Below are 14,046 nucleotides of genomic sequence, written 5' to 3' on the forward strand. Positions count from 1 at the left end.
GCAGTAGGATCGCTTGAGCCCAGGAGTTTGAGGTTGCAGTGAGCTATGATGACGCCACTGCACACTCTACCCAGGGTGATAGAGCAAGCAAGGCTCAGTCTCAAAAAAAAGAAAAAAGTAATTTAATTTGTAATTTCTTCTAGTTACAAATCTCTTGTTTCATTGGCTCTCTTTGTTGACATGACAATGGAGATACCACGCTACTTGCCTTTATTTGAAGTTAAATAAATAGCACATTGCACAATGTGCTTTGTTAAATATGTACACCATTATCATTTAATGAATACCTGAAATTTTTAGGCTTAACTGTATGAATTTAAAATGATTCTGTGCCACATAGAAAATAATAAACGACATCAAATTATCTATTTTTTCTGTAGAACCATTAGTTTAGTTGTTAGCTTATGTTAAGTTTATTCATTATAAGCACTTAATATGCCAAACACTTTTTTTTTCTTTTAGAGAGAGGTGGGGTCTTACTCTTGCTCAGGCTGGTCTTGAAAAACACTTTTAAGAAAGTTTTCTTAATACATGCCTTTACATTATAAAATGGTGTGCAAGAATATGGGTGGGCTGATTTTTTACCTACGGGCTTCCTTTGCTTTTTTGAACTATTCCCAGGTGTTTGCAGAAGTTTATCTTAAATTGTTAGTAATTCAAGTTTAATGAGATGATTTCCTTGAGCAAATCCACAGTTTACATGATAAACAGAGTAGAATTACTGCTGTTTATTAAACAGAATTCAAAGTAAATCTCTGTCCCTGTCCCCTGCCAAGCATCTATAAAAAGCCATTTAAAGGAAAAGAATATTTGCCCATTTGATTTTAGTCTAATGCTAATGAATAAGAATTCTGAAGCATGGAAACATCTTCAGAAGAACGAACTTTAAACATAAAAACATTATTATTGTCTCCCAGGTCTGGATGTTGATGGCATATACAGAGTAAGTGGCAACCTTGCAGTGATCCAGAAGCTACGATTTGCGGTCAATCATGGTAAGATGATGGTCCCTATTACTGTATCCAGATTCGTCACTCATAACTTTTAGAATCAGCTTTTAAAGTAATTTTTTAAAATGTCGCATTCCTACTGTTTTTCAGATGAGAAATTGGACTTGAATGATAGTAAATGGGAAGATATTCACGTTATCACTGGAGCACTCAAAATGTTTTTTCGAGAATTACCAGAACCTCTTTTTACATTTAATCATTTTAACGATTTTGTTAATGCAATTAGTAAGTATGTAATTCCACTCAGTTTTTTGTAGCTATTGAAAATCCTTTACACAGATCAAGGCACCACATTCTGTTTGATTTTATTTTAAACAAGATTTTTCAATGGATTGTTTTACTCTAGAAATTTTAAACCTGACCACCAGGTGTCACTGTGTATTACCAAATATCAGCTTCCAAACTAGGTCGTTGCTTTCAGTTTCACAAGAATTTGCTGCAAAATATCTGGTTATTATCTTTTTTCAGAACAAGAACCAAGACAGCGAGTTGCCGCTGTTAAGGACCTAATCAGACAGTTGCCAAAGCCAAATCAAGATACGATGCAGATTCTTTTTAGACATCTCAAAAGGTAAGAGGACTGCACAGTTACGAGATGTGGCATAGAGGTGGCAGCCCATGGCCTCAGGGTCACTCAGACTGAGACTGGGATTCCAGCTGTGCTGCTTGCTCTGTCTGTAACTTGAAGGAGATACTCAACTCCTTTTGGTATCAGTTCCTCATAGCTCAAAAGGTTTGGTATGAAGAATATATTAAAGTAGATGTTATATGTTAAGCATTTGTATAATGCTCAGCACTGGTAGGTGTTCAACAGTTGTTGCTAAAGTTAATGTGAAGATGAGATTGGTTATTGAGGTGTATTAAATTACCCTAAAATAAAGTCATTGTGGCTTTAGGGTACTATTATATATAGTTAGTTTAATAACTGATTTTAATCATCTGATAAAAAGAACATTAGAATATGAAAATAAATGATTCCAGTTAGGTTTTAAAAAAAATAAAATGCATAAAATTCAAAGTTTAATCTCTGTGCCCTAATGAAATTTTTTCCATCAACCTAGTAATTATTGTTACCTGAATTGTAATTCATTTAAATCTATGTTGCATTTTAAAAACTGAGCCAAAATATTATACTTTTAAAGTTTGTTAGAGTATGTATGATTATACCTTTTAGCTGTGTTTATCCAAAATAAAGCTGCACATGGCATTTGGACTGAATTCTTCTTGGTTAAATAGTTTATGTGCCACCTTGGGAAAATGAGCATGATTTCTCTTTTCCAAATGCAAACTGTTAGGTTTATAATACAATTTGAAGAATTTTCCCTGTTTTTTATTTTCTCTTTTAACAACTTTTTTTTCCCCCTTTAGAGTTATAGAAAATGGAGAAAAAAACCGAATGACCTATCAGAGTATAGCAATTGTTTTTGGTCCTACTCTATTAAAGCCAGAGAAAGAGACTGGTAATATAGCAGTTCATACTGTGTACCAAAATCAGATCGTAGAATTAATTCTTCTGGAATTAAGTTCCATCTTCGGACGTTGATTCTTACTGAAGAAAATCTGCGGAATAGAAGCTGGATTCCATCAGATTTCAAATCTTTATACACAATGTATTTTATTTTTTGGACCAAGCAGTGACTTTTGATTTTGCACTTTTTTGAGGGAACAGAAGGGAAGGGGAGAGGCCCTCATATTTGCTGCTTTGTTGCGAGTTGATAGAACTATGCATAATTTTGAATTCATTCTATCCTGAATGTTTGCATTTCATAGTCTGAATTTCAGTAAAAATCAAAACTTACAATTCTAACCAGTCATATACACTGGATAATTTGGTAAGAAAACTACATTTTTTTTCCCCCCTCAAACTGGATAATGTAGAATTTCTTCTCAACATCTATAGGTTCATCACTTGATAGAATACTTGCTATCAGTTATTTTGAAAATGCTCTTAGGCATTTTAAACAAAATGAAGTATATTTGTTTTGAAACCTGTGTATTTCTTTTTCAGGGTTTCTGCATGCGGGGGCAGTCTAAGTGCTAAAATTCACTATAACCCCAAATAATCCCCTATGAAGGCTTGCTGTCGTTATTGTGTTGCACAGCATCCTTACTGGGTCTCTTAGTTGCTTGTTTGAGCAGCACACTAACATTACTTAAAACACTGTGAGGTACTGGAGTTTTAGTTAGCATAAGTCAGTTCAGGGCATTTTGGGCTGTCTTGCTATATTGAATTGTAGCTAACAATCCTAATTGTATGTAGTGCCATACTGAGCTTTGGTATGACCCTGTGGAAACAGACGTTATTTGATGTAAACACAGGCTAAAGACTTAATGTCCTTTAGCTTCTGTATATAATCGTGTTGTATAGTCAGAGTACATTCTAACCCTACATTTCTAATCACGATATTGGTGATCTTTTCCATGAATATTAGGTTTCCTCCAGAAATGGGCCGTTATTTGGGAAAGTTAACTGTGTGCACTTTTAGATATTAATTACATTTACAGGTAAATCACTGTAGTGAGAATGGTACTGGAAAAATACTGAACAGACTTGCTAAATGGTAAATGCACTACAAGGGGAACCTTTTTAGATTATTTAATATGTACAGAAAACGCTAGAAAAAATTTATCATAGAATTCTAACTCTCCAGTATGAATAGTGGAAACCCATATGTAAATTAGATGGATGTTGGATGGAAAATAACATTGCTAAATTTAAGAATTTTTTTTTACATACTAATGTAGATTGATTTGTATAATAAAACAGGGTTTGGAAGGTTTTGTTACAGGGAGCATGGTCTGTTGAAGATTTTTTTAAATGTATTTTTCTAGATTAACTGCTGTATACGAAATGTCTAATAAAGAAAACTATAAGAGGTTTAGAGATTTTTCCATTGGAAATGTGCATTTTGGTTTTTAATGTTTTTGTTTTTGCATTTACTGGCATACTCTTATACCTCATTTAAAAAAATCAACTGAATCCACTGTTTCCTGTGGCAAATATAATTTCTCATTTCACACTTTTTCTCCTCCCTTCCATGCCAACACCTCTAAGACCACCCACAAGTCACGCTTTTTGTCTCTTCGTCAGTATTTGAAAGAGAATGATTGGTGACCAAGATTCTTTTTCTTAGGATTGCATTTATAATTTACAGGTTGCCTTCCTTAGGAACAAGTATTTTTTGTATGATCTATCTTAAAATCCTCTCTCCTGAATTTTGTGGTAAAAATATTGTGTTTTTTGTTATGATCTTGTTAAATTGATAACAACCAAACTACTTGATAGCTAAAGCAGGTGGTTTTGGGTGGGGAGAAAAAGGCCCAAATCAGAATGCTTATATTTGCCTAAAGATGTCCTTAATAATACAGTAATGCTTTCAGGCTGGCTTATGTTGTGATTGTACACTAGGAAAACAATTATACTCAAATCAGTGATGTTCTTTCTTTTGGTGGTCATGAACATATCAAAGATTAAAATTGTCCTGTGTTTCTTGTTTCAAAGTACATATATGTATGTGAAGTCTTAAATGTGTTCCTAGTCTATAGCTAATTAGTTTATCGTAATATTGTATGTATAGTGAGATCAATGTCTTGTGTTTTCATCCTTTGTGAATTAAAAATTCTCACTTGTTTTTGTAATAACAAAACTAGTAATATTTTCCTGTCTTGACAGCTTGATTTTATAGTAGAAAATATATTAAAAGCTAAAATAAATTGTCAGTGGAATTTCATTAACAGGCCTTTCTTCATAGCATCATTTAAAAAGGTACTTGGAAATTGAAAGAAAAAGTATATTCAAATACCTTATCACATTCCAATTAGAAGAAAAACTCTTATTTAAATTTTATAGCAATGAGAAATTTACCTTTTACTCTGGAGAAAGAATGAAATATCTCTGAAAAAGTGATGTTACATTTTAGATAGAGACAAATCTATAAATTTTTTTTTCTTATGTGAAAAGTACAAATGTAATAATTCAGCCAAATTTTGGGCTTGGGGGTAGATGGGCTATATGTGTGTTTATAACATATATACACACGTGTATGTAAATGTGTATGTCATTGTTACATAAAGTAAGAACTTATCAATAATAATAATGGATACATGGAGACCTTTATACGATTTTGGTTTCATCCCATGCTTCTTTGTAAGCCCACAATATTGGATATTAGTTTAGCGGTGAGGAGAACATAGTTATTCCATAATTGTGCCAAGAGATTTTTTCCAGCTCATGGGAGAGGCTTCTAATTAAATACTTAAAGTAAACATGTAGTTTCCCATGACACTAATTCCTCAAAATCTTTAGGCATTAAAAAAAAATACACAGAGGAGTCTACATGTCATTTTAGTAAAGAAAATAAAAATAGTCAAACAGGCGCCATGCTCTCACTGGTCTAATAAAAGTCAAATGTTCAAATACTGCATCACTATAGAGAATTGAAAATGGGTAGCAAATAAGATTTTATGGAGTTTCCTATTCTCTCTGAACTCCAGCCATCAGCTCTAATGATCCCCTTTTGTAGAAAGCACTTCTCTAGTATGAGACTAGAGGTGGTGTTTAATAGGGACTTTAGCATGCATGTTACAGTCTTGGAGGTGGGGCATAGTTTTTTGTTTTTATTTTTTTAAACAGTATTATAATACAGCTAATATAGTCCTATTAATTGCAACTTCAGTTTGAGACCAAAAGAAAAAAAAAAAACAAAGCAGAAACAAGAGTGCAAAACAAAATCAACAGTCTTACAATAATGGTGCAGTGGAATCTATTGGAAATTTACAAGCTGCATACTCAGGCCAAGCAGAGTCAGACCTGGTATTCTGGAGAAGGGGAGGTACGGAATGCCTAATTAGTCATTCTGTAGCTACTAAAGACAAGGGTGTTCTCCTGGAGAATCTCAATTAGTCTGCTCAACTGAAGTCTTGTGGACCAGTGGTGGCTGTAAGTATATTCAGCTGGATTGAGCTTTTGCAAATTAGCCTTATGTGACTGTGGCTCTTAAATGAACTCTTTCATTTCCTTCATTGCTTCCCTTCTCCCACAGGAAAAAAAAAATGAAAGAAAAAAGCACTTTCATAGCACTCTCATCAACAGAGCACTTGTAGAACAAGGTAACTGTTTAACAAACCACTACAATACGTATTTGCAAAAGTCTGGCTTCTTATTTTTTCTCATCAACCCTCCCCTTCCTTTATTTTACTTCCTCTCTTTTAATGTTTTCAGAAAAACAGTCCTTGGTAAAGATTTTAATTATTAATGCTAGTAGCCAAATCTTTCAGGTAGTTCTGATAGTTGTGGCTTATGCCCCTAGTAGCTTTGAAACTTGTAATATTGTCATAAACTTTATAATGTTGATGAAGTCCATAGTGAAATCAGAATGATAAATGATGCTATTGAGGCCATTATAAACAGGGTCTTTGCAGAGGTTGAAATCAAAACCACTGCAGGCTGGATGTGGTGGCTCACGCCTGTAATCCTAGCACTTTGGGAGGCTGAGGTGGGAGGATCACTTGAGTCCAGGAGTTTAAGGCCAACCCAGTCAACATAGTGAGACCTCATATCTACAAAATAAATTCTTAAAAAGTTAGCCAGGCGTGGTGATGCGCACCAATAGTCCTAGCTACTTGGGGGGTTGAGGCAGGAAGATTGCTTGAGCCCAGGAGTTTGAATTTGCTGTGAGCTGTGATCTTGCCCTTGCACTCCAACCTGGGCAACAGAGCAAGGCCCTGTCTCAAACAACAAAAAAAAAAACCACTGTAAAGTCATGGTAGAGTGACCAGTGAAGATTCAGCATGGTATTCAAGGCCTCTTTTTCCTCCTGGGCATTTTGAGAGATTGTTTATATAGTCATGTGTCACTTAGTGACGGGTACATTCTGAGAAATGAGTCATTAGGTGATTTCCTTGTTGTGTGAACACCATAGTGTATGTACTTACACAAACCTAGATGGTAGAGCCTACACCACACCTAGGCTGTGTGGTGCACAGCCTGCTCCTAGGCTGTGAACCTGTGTGGCATGTTACTGTACTGAATACTGCAGGCAGTTGTGACACAGTGGAAAGTATTAATACTTGTCTGTCTAACCATAGAAAATGTACAGGAAAAATACAGTATTACAATCCTGTGAGACCACCATTGTATATGTGGTCTGTCATTAACTGAAGTGTCACTACGCAGTGCATGACTGTATTTAGAGAAGAAAAATGGGAATCTTGGGTGCTCAGGTAAAACTCTGTCTCATCAATTCATAAAGCAGGAAAGTACCAGTAGGGACCTTTCATTCACAGTTTATTATTTTATGGATTAAAGAGCTGAGGCCCACATTGACTGTGAATGTCTAAAGTCATGCTCAGTTGGTGACACAGAATGATAAGCCTGAGCCTGAAGGGAAGTAATATTTTGATTAGTTATGTTATTTCTATTTAAACTTTGTGATCAATTTATGCACATTCTGGCATGTTTGATGGTATCATTTGAGGAAGAAACAAGTAACTTCGCTGTTGGGGTAATCTATTTTCAAGCTAAGTTTTTATTTATGTGGCATATTAAAACTTCTGTTTTCCTTCTTGTATATAGTGTGTGCATCTGTTAGGAGTATGGAGGTGGCAGAGAGTAGGTTCTGTTTTCTACTGGTCTCTGCTAGTTCTAGTTGTATAGAAAGTAAACCAGCATCCCTCTGCCTCCCCCGGCAGGTAATCAGACTTCAGTGGGTCTGTCTCTACCCACTGGCATTCCTGCACAGGCAGGCCATTGTGTCCATTAATCTCTTTTAATAGGAATGTCTGCTTTCACTTACGTTCTAGAGCATTGTACGATTACTGTAGCCACCAGCCACACATGGCGATTAAATTTTATTTTTATTGTGGTGAAATACACATACATAAAATGTGCCATCTCAACCATTTTTATGTGGACAGTGGTGTCAGGTACATTCATATTGTTGTACAATCATCGCCACTGTCCATCTTCAGAACCCGTTTTGTCTTGCAAAACTGAAACTCCATACCCATTAAACAATAAATCTCCATTCCTCGCAACTCCTGACAGCCACACAGCCACTGTTCTACTTTCTGTCTCTATGATTTGACTACTCTGACTGCCTTGCACAAATGGAGTCGTACGGTATTTGTCTTTTTGTGACTGGCTTATTTCACTTAACATAATGTCCTATGGTTCATTTATGTCGAAAACATTGCAGAATTTCCTTCCTTTTTAAGGCTGAATAATACTCCATTGTATAATATGTATATACCACATTTGCTTGTCAGTTCATCTGTTGATGCACAGCGAGTTGCTTCCATGCTTCAGCTGTTGCGATAATTCTGCTATGAGCGTGGGTGCACAGATATCTCAGAGGTCCGTTGGATTGGGCAGGGATTTTTTGGATATGACACTGAATGCAAGGCAACAATAAAAGACAAATTGGACTTCATGAAAATTTTAAAAATTTGTGTATCAAAAGACATTCTCAACAGTATAAAAAGGCGAACCACAGAATGGGAGAAAGTATTTGTAAATCACATGTGTGGCACAGGAGTGATGTCCAGAATATAGAGGGAACTACCACAACTCAGCAGCAAAAACCTGATTCAAAAGTGGACGAAGGACTTGAATAAACGTTTCTCCAATGAAGTTAGAGAAATGGCCAGCACGTGAAAATGTGCTGGACATCACTGATCAGCAGAGAAGTGCATATTGAAGCTAAGGGATCACCTCACACCAGCTGGGATGGCTACTTCCAAAGAAACGGAAAATAACAAATGTTGGCAAGGATGTGGAGAAATTGGAGACCGTGTCCACTGCTGCTGGGGATGTGAAACAGCACAACTACTGTGGAAAACAGCATGGCACGTCCTTCAAAAATTAAAAACAGAATTACCACATGCTACAGTAATTCCACTTCTTGGTAAATACCCAAAAGAATTTAATTAAAATTAAATAGAACTTAAAAATTTAGTTACTTAGTCACAATGTCTGCATTTCAAATGGTGGGTAATGACGTGGAGTTAAATGGCCACCGTGTTGGACGGTGCAGACAGAGAACATTTCCATCCCCACAGAAAAGTCTGCTGGGTAGTGCTGTTCCGGAAGCTTGGTTGTTGAGGGATACGCAATTGCAAAATGTACATTCTGCAAAATTCTTTCAAAAATACATGACCTACTAGCACTCTGGGAGGCCGAGGCGGGCGGATTGTTTGAGCTCAGGAGTTCGAGACCAGCCTGAGCAAGAGTGAGACCCTGTCTCTACTAAAAATAGAAAGAAAATTAATTGGACAACTAAAAATATATAGAAAAAATTAGCCGGGCACAGTGGCGCATGCCTGTAGTCCCAGCTACTCGGGAGGCTGAGGCAGTAGGATCGCTTGAGCCCAGGAGTTTGAGGTTGCTGTGAGCTAGGCTAATGCCGCGGCACTCACTCTAGCCAGGGCAACAGAGTGAGACTCTGTCTCAAAAAAAAAAAAAAAAAAATGACCTAAAAATAAAGCATTTAATATTTCATAGTTCTCATGCTTGTCTCTTAAGTACATGACACTAGGAAAGTTTAAGGAGAGAAATGCAGTTTTGTCATAGGTCTGCCAAACTCGAATGTTTGTCCCGTTACACGCTGTCATGTTGGGGCTGAAAGGGAGGTAAATGCGATTTAACTTTGAATACAATGCCATCAAAACGCTTGCGGTTGAGGAAGACCAGTTTGAAGCTATGCATTAAAAGAAGCCTCAATTGACGTTCTCTTTGGGAAATTTAGGAATGCTATGAGATAATTAACATTTCAGGAGTTTGTGTCACAGTAGTTTTACATTTAAATTTTAGAAATTTTTACATTTATGGGAAAGATTTTCTAAAACTTTATTTTAGAAATTAAATAATAAAGAAATGGTTCTAATTCGGGCTTTCCCTTGGGATTCAAGCTGCTTCACCTTGTATTCTGATTTTTAATAATCGCTATATGAAGTAATGAAGATCTTGAAGAACCTACGTAACAAAACTTCTCTTTAAATTGGAGCTGAAATCTAGTCATGGATACAAGGAAATTGTTGGTCGTCTTGAAGTAGCTCAGGAAGTCTACACATGATTTCACCAGATGCTTGCTGAAGAGTGGAAGATGACTTGGCATGTAGATCCCATAGAATAGATGTGAATTAGCATTTTTTTGTTTTTGCTTTTATCAAAGTAATTATTTGATTTAAGGGTCCCAGGCCAAATTCTTTCAGAGGTGGTACTCGTGCGTAGCGGACACACACAATGCTGTCGTTGAAGAAGCTGCTACTGATATATTTTCAAGTTTTTTGTAAAGGCCTGCTATTATAAGCATCTTAAAATTTCTAGGGAAGGAGTATAGTAGCTTGTTAGTTACCTTAATTAATCCAACTCATTGACACAATGCTTCAGTTCAGACTTAAGCAAATCGTAGGGAGTAGAAGCTTCGCTCTCTAGTAAAACTGACTCACCAAACTCTCCTCCCATGGTCTCAGTAAGTTCATTGAAACATAAAATGTTCTGCCTTGTCTTCTTCCTTCCCTTTCCCTCTGCCGCCATTTCAGCAGTTGCTGTTGGCCTTAGTCTGTTGAGTGGCTACTCACAGCATCTGTGGTGGGACCTGTTGAGGCCCCCGTGTCCAAAATGTCCAGGTTTCTTGGAGAGGATGGACTTAAAGAGGAATCAGAGTCCTCCAGGGAAGCCAGCACTATGTTGAGAAGGAAACTAAACCTTTTCCGTCGTAAGGGGGAATCCTAGTATCCTCGGATGACGTGGTTCTATGAGATTTCCTGCTGTTGGGGAACCAGATCTGATGTAACATTTCTGACATATGTCAACATCTGTGACAGCCCTTTCTGGTCACGTCCCTGTCTCTTGACCTGATACTAGCCAGACTGAGCACTGCCGATAACAATGCGTGGACCTCCTTACCTGCTCATCCTGAGCATCACACAATGCGAAATTGCTGTTTTAAATAATGGGTAGTATTGAAACATCTCACACTGAATAAGAGATTGGAAAGGTGTATCTTTAATTCTGACATGTGAGGAGGTGAACTCAAAATGGTTGATCTCAGTTCTTTAGCATGTCTTCCAAATCAGATACAAGTGTGGTCTTGCCAAGTGTGCTGAGATTGAGCTAAGGTTTATTGCTACACAATTGGGCAACGTGTTGAGAATCACAATTTTTGAGTACTTGTTGAGTTGAAGTAAGACAAGTTTGTCAGATAAATACAAGACACGTCGAAGGCTTCGATGAAGCAGTTTCCATCGCTGAGGCCTGGTTCTAAGCAGTAGACGGATCAGCCTGGCGAGACACGACCAGACGTGACATGGTGCGTTCTGAACTGGTGTCAGGGAAAGCACGGGTCTAGCAGCAGCAGTGGCTGCGCTGTCATTCACACCACAGTCCCTGCATTAAAACTAAGTGTGTGGGAAGGTGGTGGCAATGGCGTGATTTCTCAATTCCCACGTTAAAACAGCACAGTGACCCTGACAGCAAAACTGGGTACACGGTCTGTTTCTGAGAAACAGACCCCCAATACAAGCAAATGGGAACAAAGCACTGACAGCTCTAAGATCTACACGGTGTTGGCTTCTGTGGCAGAGAAGCAAAAAGGAAGCGTTGGGGTCACACCCAAGAACAGGAGAACCTCAATACATGACCATCAGGTCTGAAGTGGCTGAAACAGCTTTGCCGTAGGAATTCTCAAACCTACTGGCCAGAGCTCCCTTGCAGGAGAAGGCCTCACATGGAAGAAAAGTTGCTGAGAGTGAAATAAAAATCGAACAGGATAGGGGCTATAGATGAAGGAGGCCATCTAGATCAAACTGGGAAGGGGGGGAGAGCCAGGAACCCCAGAAAGTAAGCTGCCATCGTTGTCAATGCAGTGAGCAAACAGCACAAGAGTGAGTTCTGTGAGGTGAATGATGCTTTCCTGAATCCTTTCTCATTCCAAAAGTGTGAGAAAATTAATTTCACATAAAAATGAACAAAATAATATTGAAGTCAAATCCCATGTAAAGTATATATTAAAAAAAGGAGCAGAATAGCATCCCTATGGAAAATGGAAGCATGTCAGAAACACGTGTCTACAAAGGAACACAAAATTGCAATTGCAATGTACTAGTAAAAAATGACCTGAAAGTCTTTAAGAAATGATAGGAGACATGAAAGAACAGCATAAATCAGAATTAGGAGAATTAAAAAATAAGATGACCTCAGGAAATTATTAGAAGTAAGAATATTTCAGAATTGTAGACTAGAAAACATAAGAGCAGATAAATACGATAGATAAAGCTTTAAAAGAAATGGTGCAAAAAGTTTAAAAATCAAAACGGAAAGATTTATCTAAAAGATTAAAAAGTGACATTGACGAAAGGCAAAGAAAATAGGATTACTTTTTAAAAAACCAAAGCAAGCAAAAGAAATATTAAAAACTATATTCCTGGCCGGGCGCGGTGGCTCACGCCTGTAATCCTAGCACTCTCGGAGGCCGAGGCGGGCGGATTGTTTGAGCTCAGGAGTTTGAGGTTGCTGTGAGCTAGGATGACGCCACGGCACTCTAGCCCGGGCAACAGAGTGAGACTCTTGTCTCAAAAAAAAAACAAAAAACTATATTCCTGAAGTTAACAAAGTTATGCCTTGAAAGAGCATCTAATAACCAACATTGACCCAAAACAACCAATAGCAAGACATATTCTAGCACAATTACTGGCCTGTGAAGACAGAAGTACATCTTCCGGCCATCTATTAGAAAAGGACATGTGATTTGTAAGGAGAAATGTTAGATTATCATCAGAATTTTCAACAGCAACACATTATACCAAGTGAAAATGGAGCAGTAGATTTAAAATTCTCAAAGAATCAGCCAAGGATTTGGAATTTATCCCAAAAACCTTAGCAGTGTGTAAGAAAGACTCTTCCCATGAGCTCTTCTTTAAGAATCTATTACAGGATGAGTTTCAGACTCTCCACACGTCTTAGAGACGTCAACATAGGATCTGCTGGTTGAGCGTTAACTATGTAACTGCTTATAGAAATAAGATGAAGCCAGGCCCACCAGGGAAAAAATGTAGTCCATAATGACTGCCTACTTTACAAACCAAGATTTAGTGCTATTTTTACAATAGAAATACGAGGAGAAGGTAGGCAAAAATTTAATGTTTGCAGCAATCATACTGGTGGTGGTCTGCCTGGCATGTATGTGACATGAGACTAAATTAGTACTTACGGGTTATTATCACCCCCTGAGTCCTTGACAAACAGGATCTGAGTCTGGAACAAGAGTTAGAGCTGTAATAAAGTAAAACTTCTGTGGTCTTTAATTTGAGTTCGGAGTGTCAATATGACATGACATATTTTATCTATGTATCTATGTGTTCATATACATAATTTTTTATTAACTTTGTTCACTAAAAAGACCTAGAAAAAAATGACCAACCGAGGGACCATCCCTAGCACCCTGTTTTTTGACCTCGAAATACAATTTCTCATTAAAAGAAACCAAGGCTTTTTTGAGATACAACTGATTCCAGGTGTGGGACAGGAAATGTACAGGATAATCCTGGAAGATCTCGCACAGCAAGGAAACGACCAGACGTTACCAGAATCTTGTCAAAAGGGTTCTAGAGGCAACTTGTAGAGGATCCCAATGGCCAAAAAATGAGGTAGTTTGAGCTTCAATAATAATTCCAATGAATTGAAACCCATTAATATGTTTAAACCCGTGAATCCATAATGATATTTAAAAAGAGAATTGGTCACCTTAGGAGATTGAGAGGGAAGCAATTCATATCTTCTGGAAACCTGGTAAAGTCAAACTTTTATCCTTCCTTTCCTGTATGCACTTGACCACATGGTAACCGAATGGCAGATGAGTGAAAGTATCTCTATAGAAAAGTTTCCGGCCAGGCGTGGTGGCTCACGCCTGTAATCCTAGCACTCTGGGAGGCCGAGGCGGGAGGACTGCTCGAGGTCAGGAGTTCAAGACCAGCCTGAACAAGAGTAAGACCCCATCTCTACTAAAAATAGAAATTAGCTGGACAACTAAAAATATAT

General features: G+C 37.5%; 1 protein-coding gene across 6 annotated transcripts in view; it reads left to right on the top strand.

Annotated features, from left to right (window-relative positions):
• Positions 1-3,915, top strand: part of ARHGAP12 (Rho GTPase activating protein 12) — a 137,124-nt gene extending 133,209 nt beyond the window's left edge. For all 6 annotated transcript variants that reach the window (XM_012654897.1, XM_012654899.1, XM_012654901.1 and 3 more), the window contains 4 exons: positions 918-995; positions 1,101-1,235; positions 1,479-1,581; positions 2,379-3,915. In XM_012654897.1, coding sequence (XP_012510351.1) covers positions 918-995; positions 1,101-1,235; positions 1,479-1,581; positions 2,379-2,553 — 491 coding nt within the window. In that variant the 3' untranslated portion in view covers positions 2,554-3,915. The remainder of the gene's footprint in view (positions 1-917; positions 996-1,100; positions 1,236-1,478; positions 1,582-2,378) is intronic.
• The last annotated feature ends 10,131 nt before the right edge of the window (positions 3,916-14,046 follow it).

Source organism: Propithecus coquereli, unplaced genomic scaffold (assembly GCF_000956105.1).
Source record: "Propithecus coquereli isolate 6110/MARCELLA unplaced genomic scaffold, Pcoq_1.0 Scaffold45, whole genome shotgun sequence".
Taxonomy (NCBI): Eukaryota; Metazoa; Chordata; class Mammalia; order Primates; family Indriidae; genus Propithecus; species Propithecus coquereli.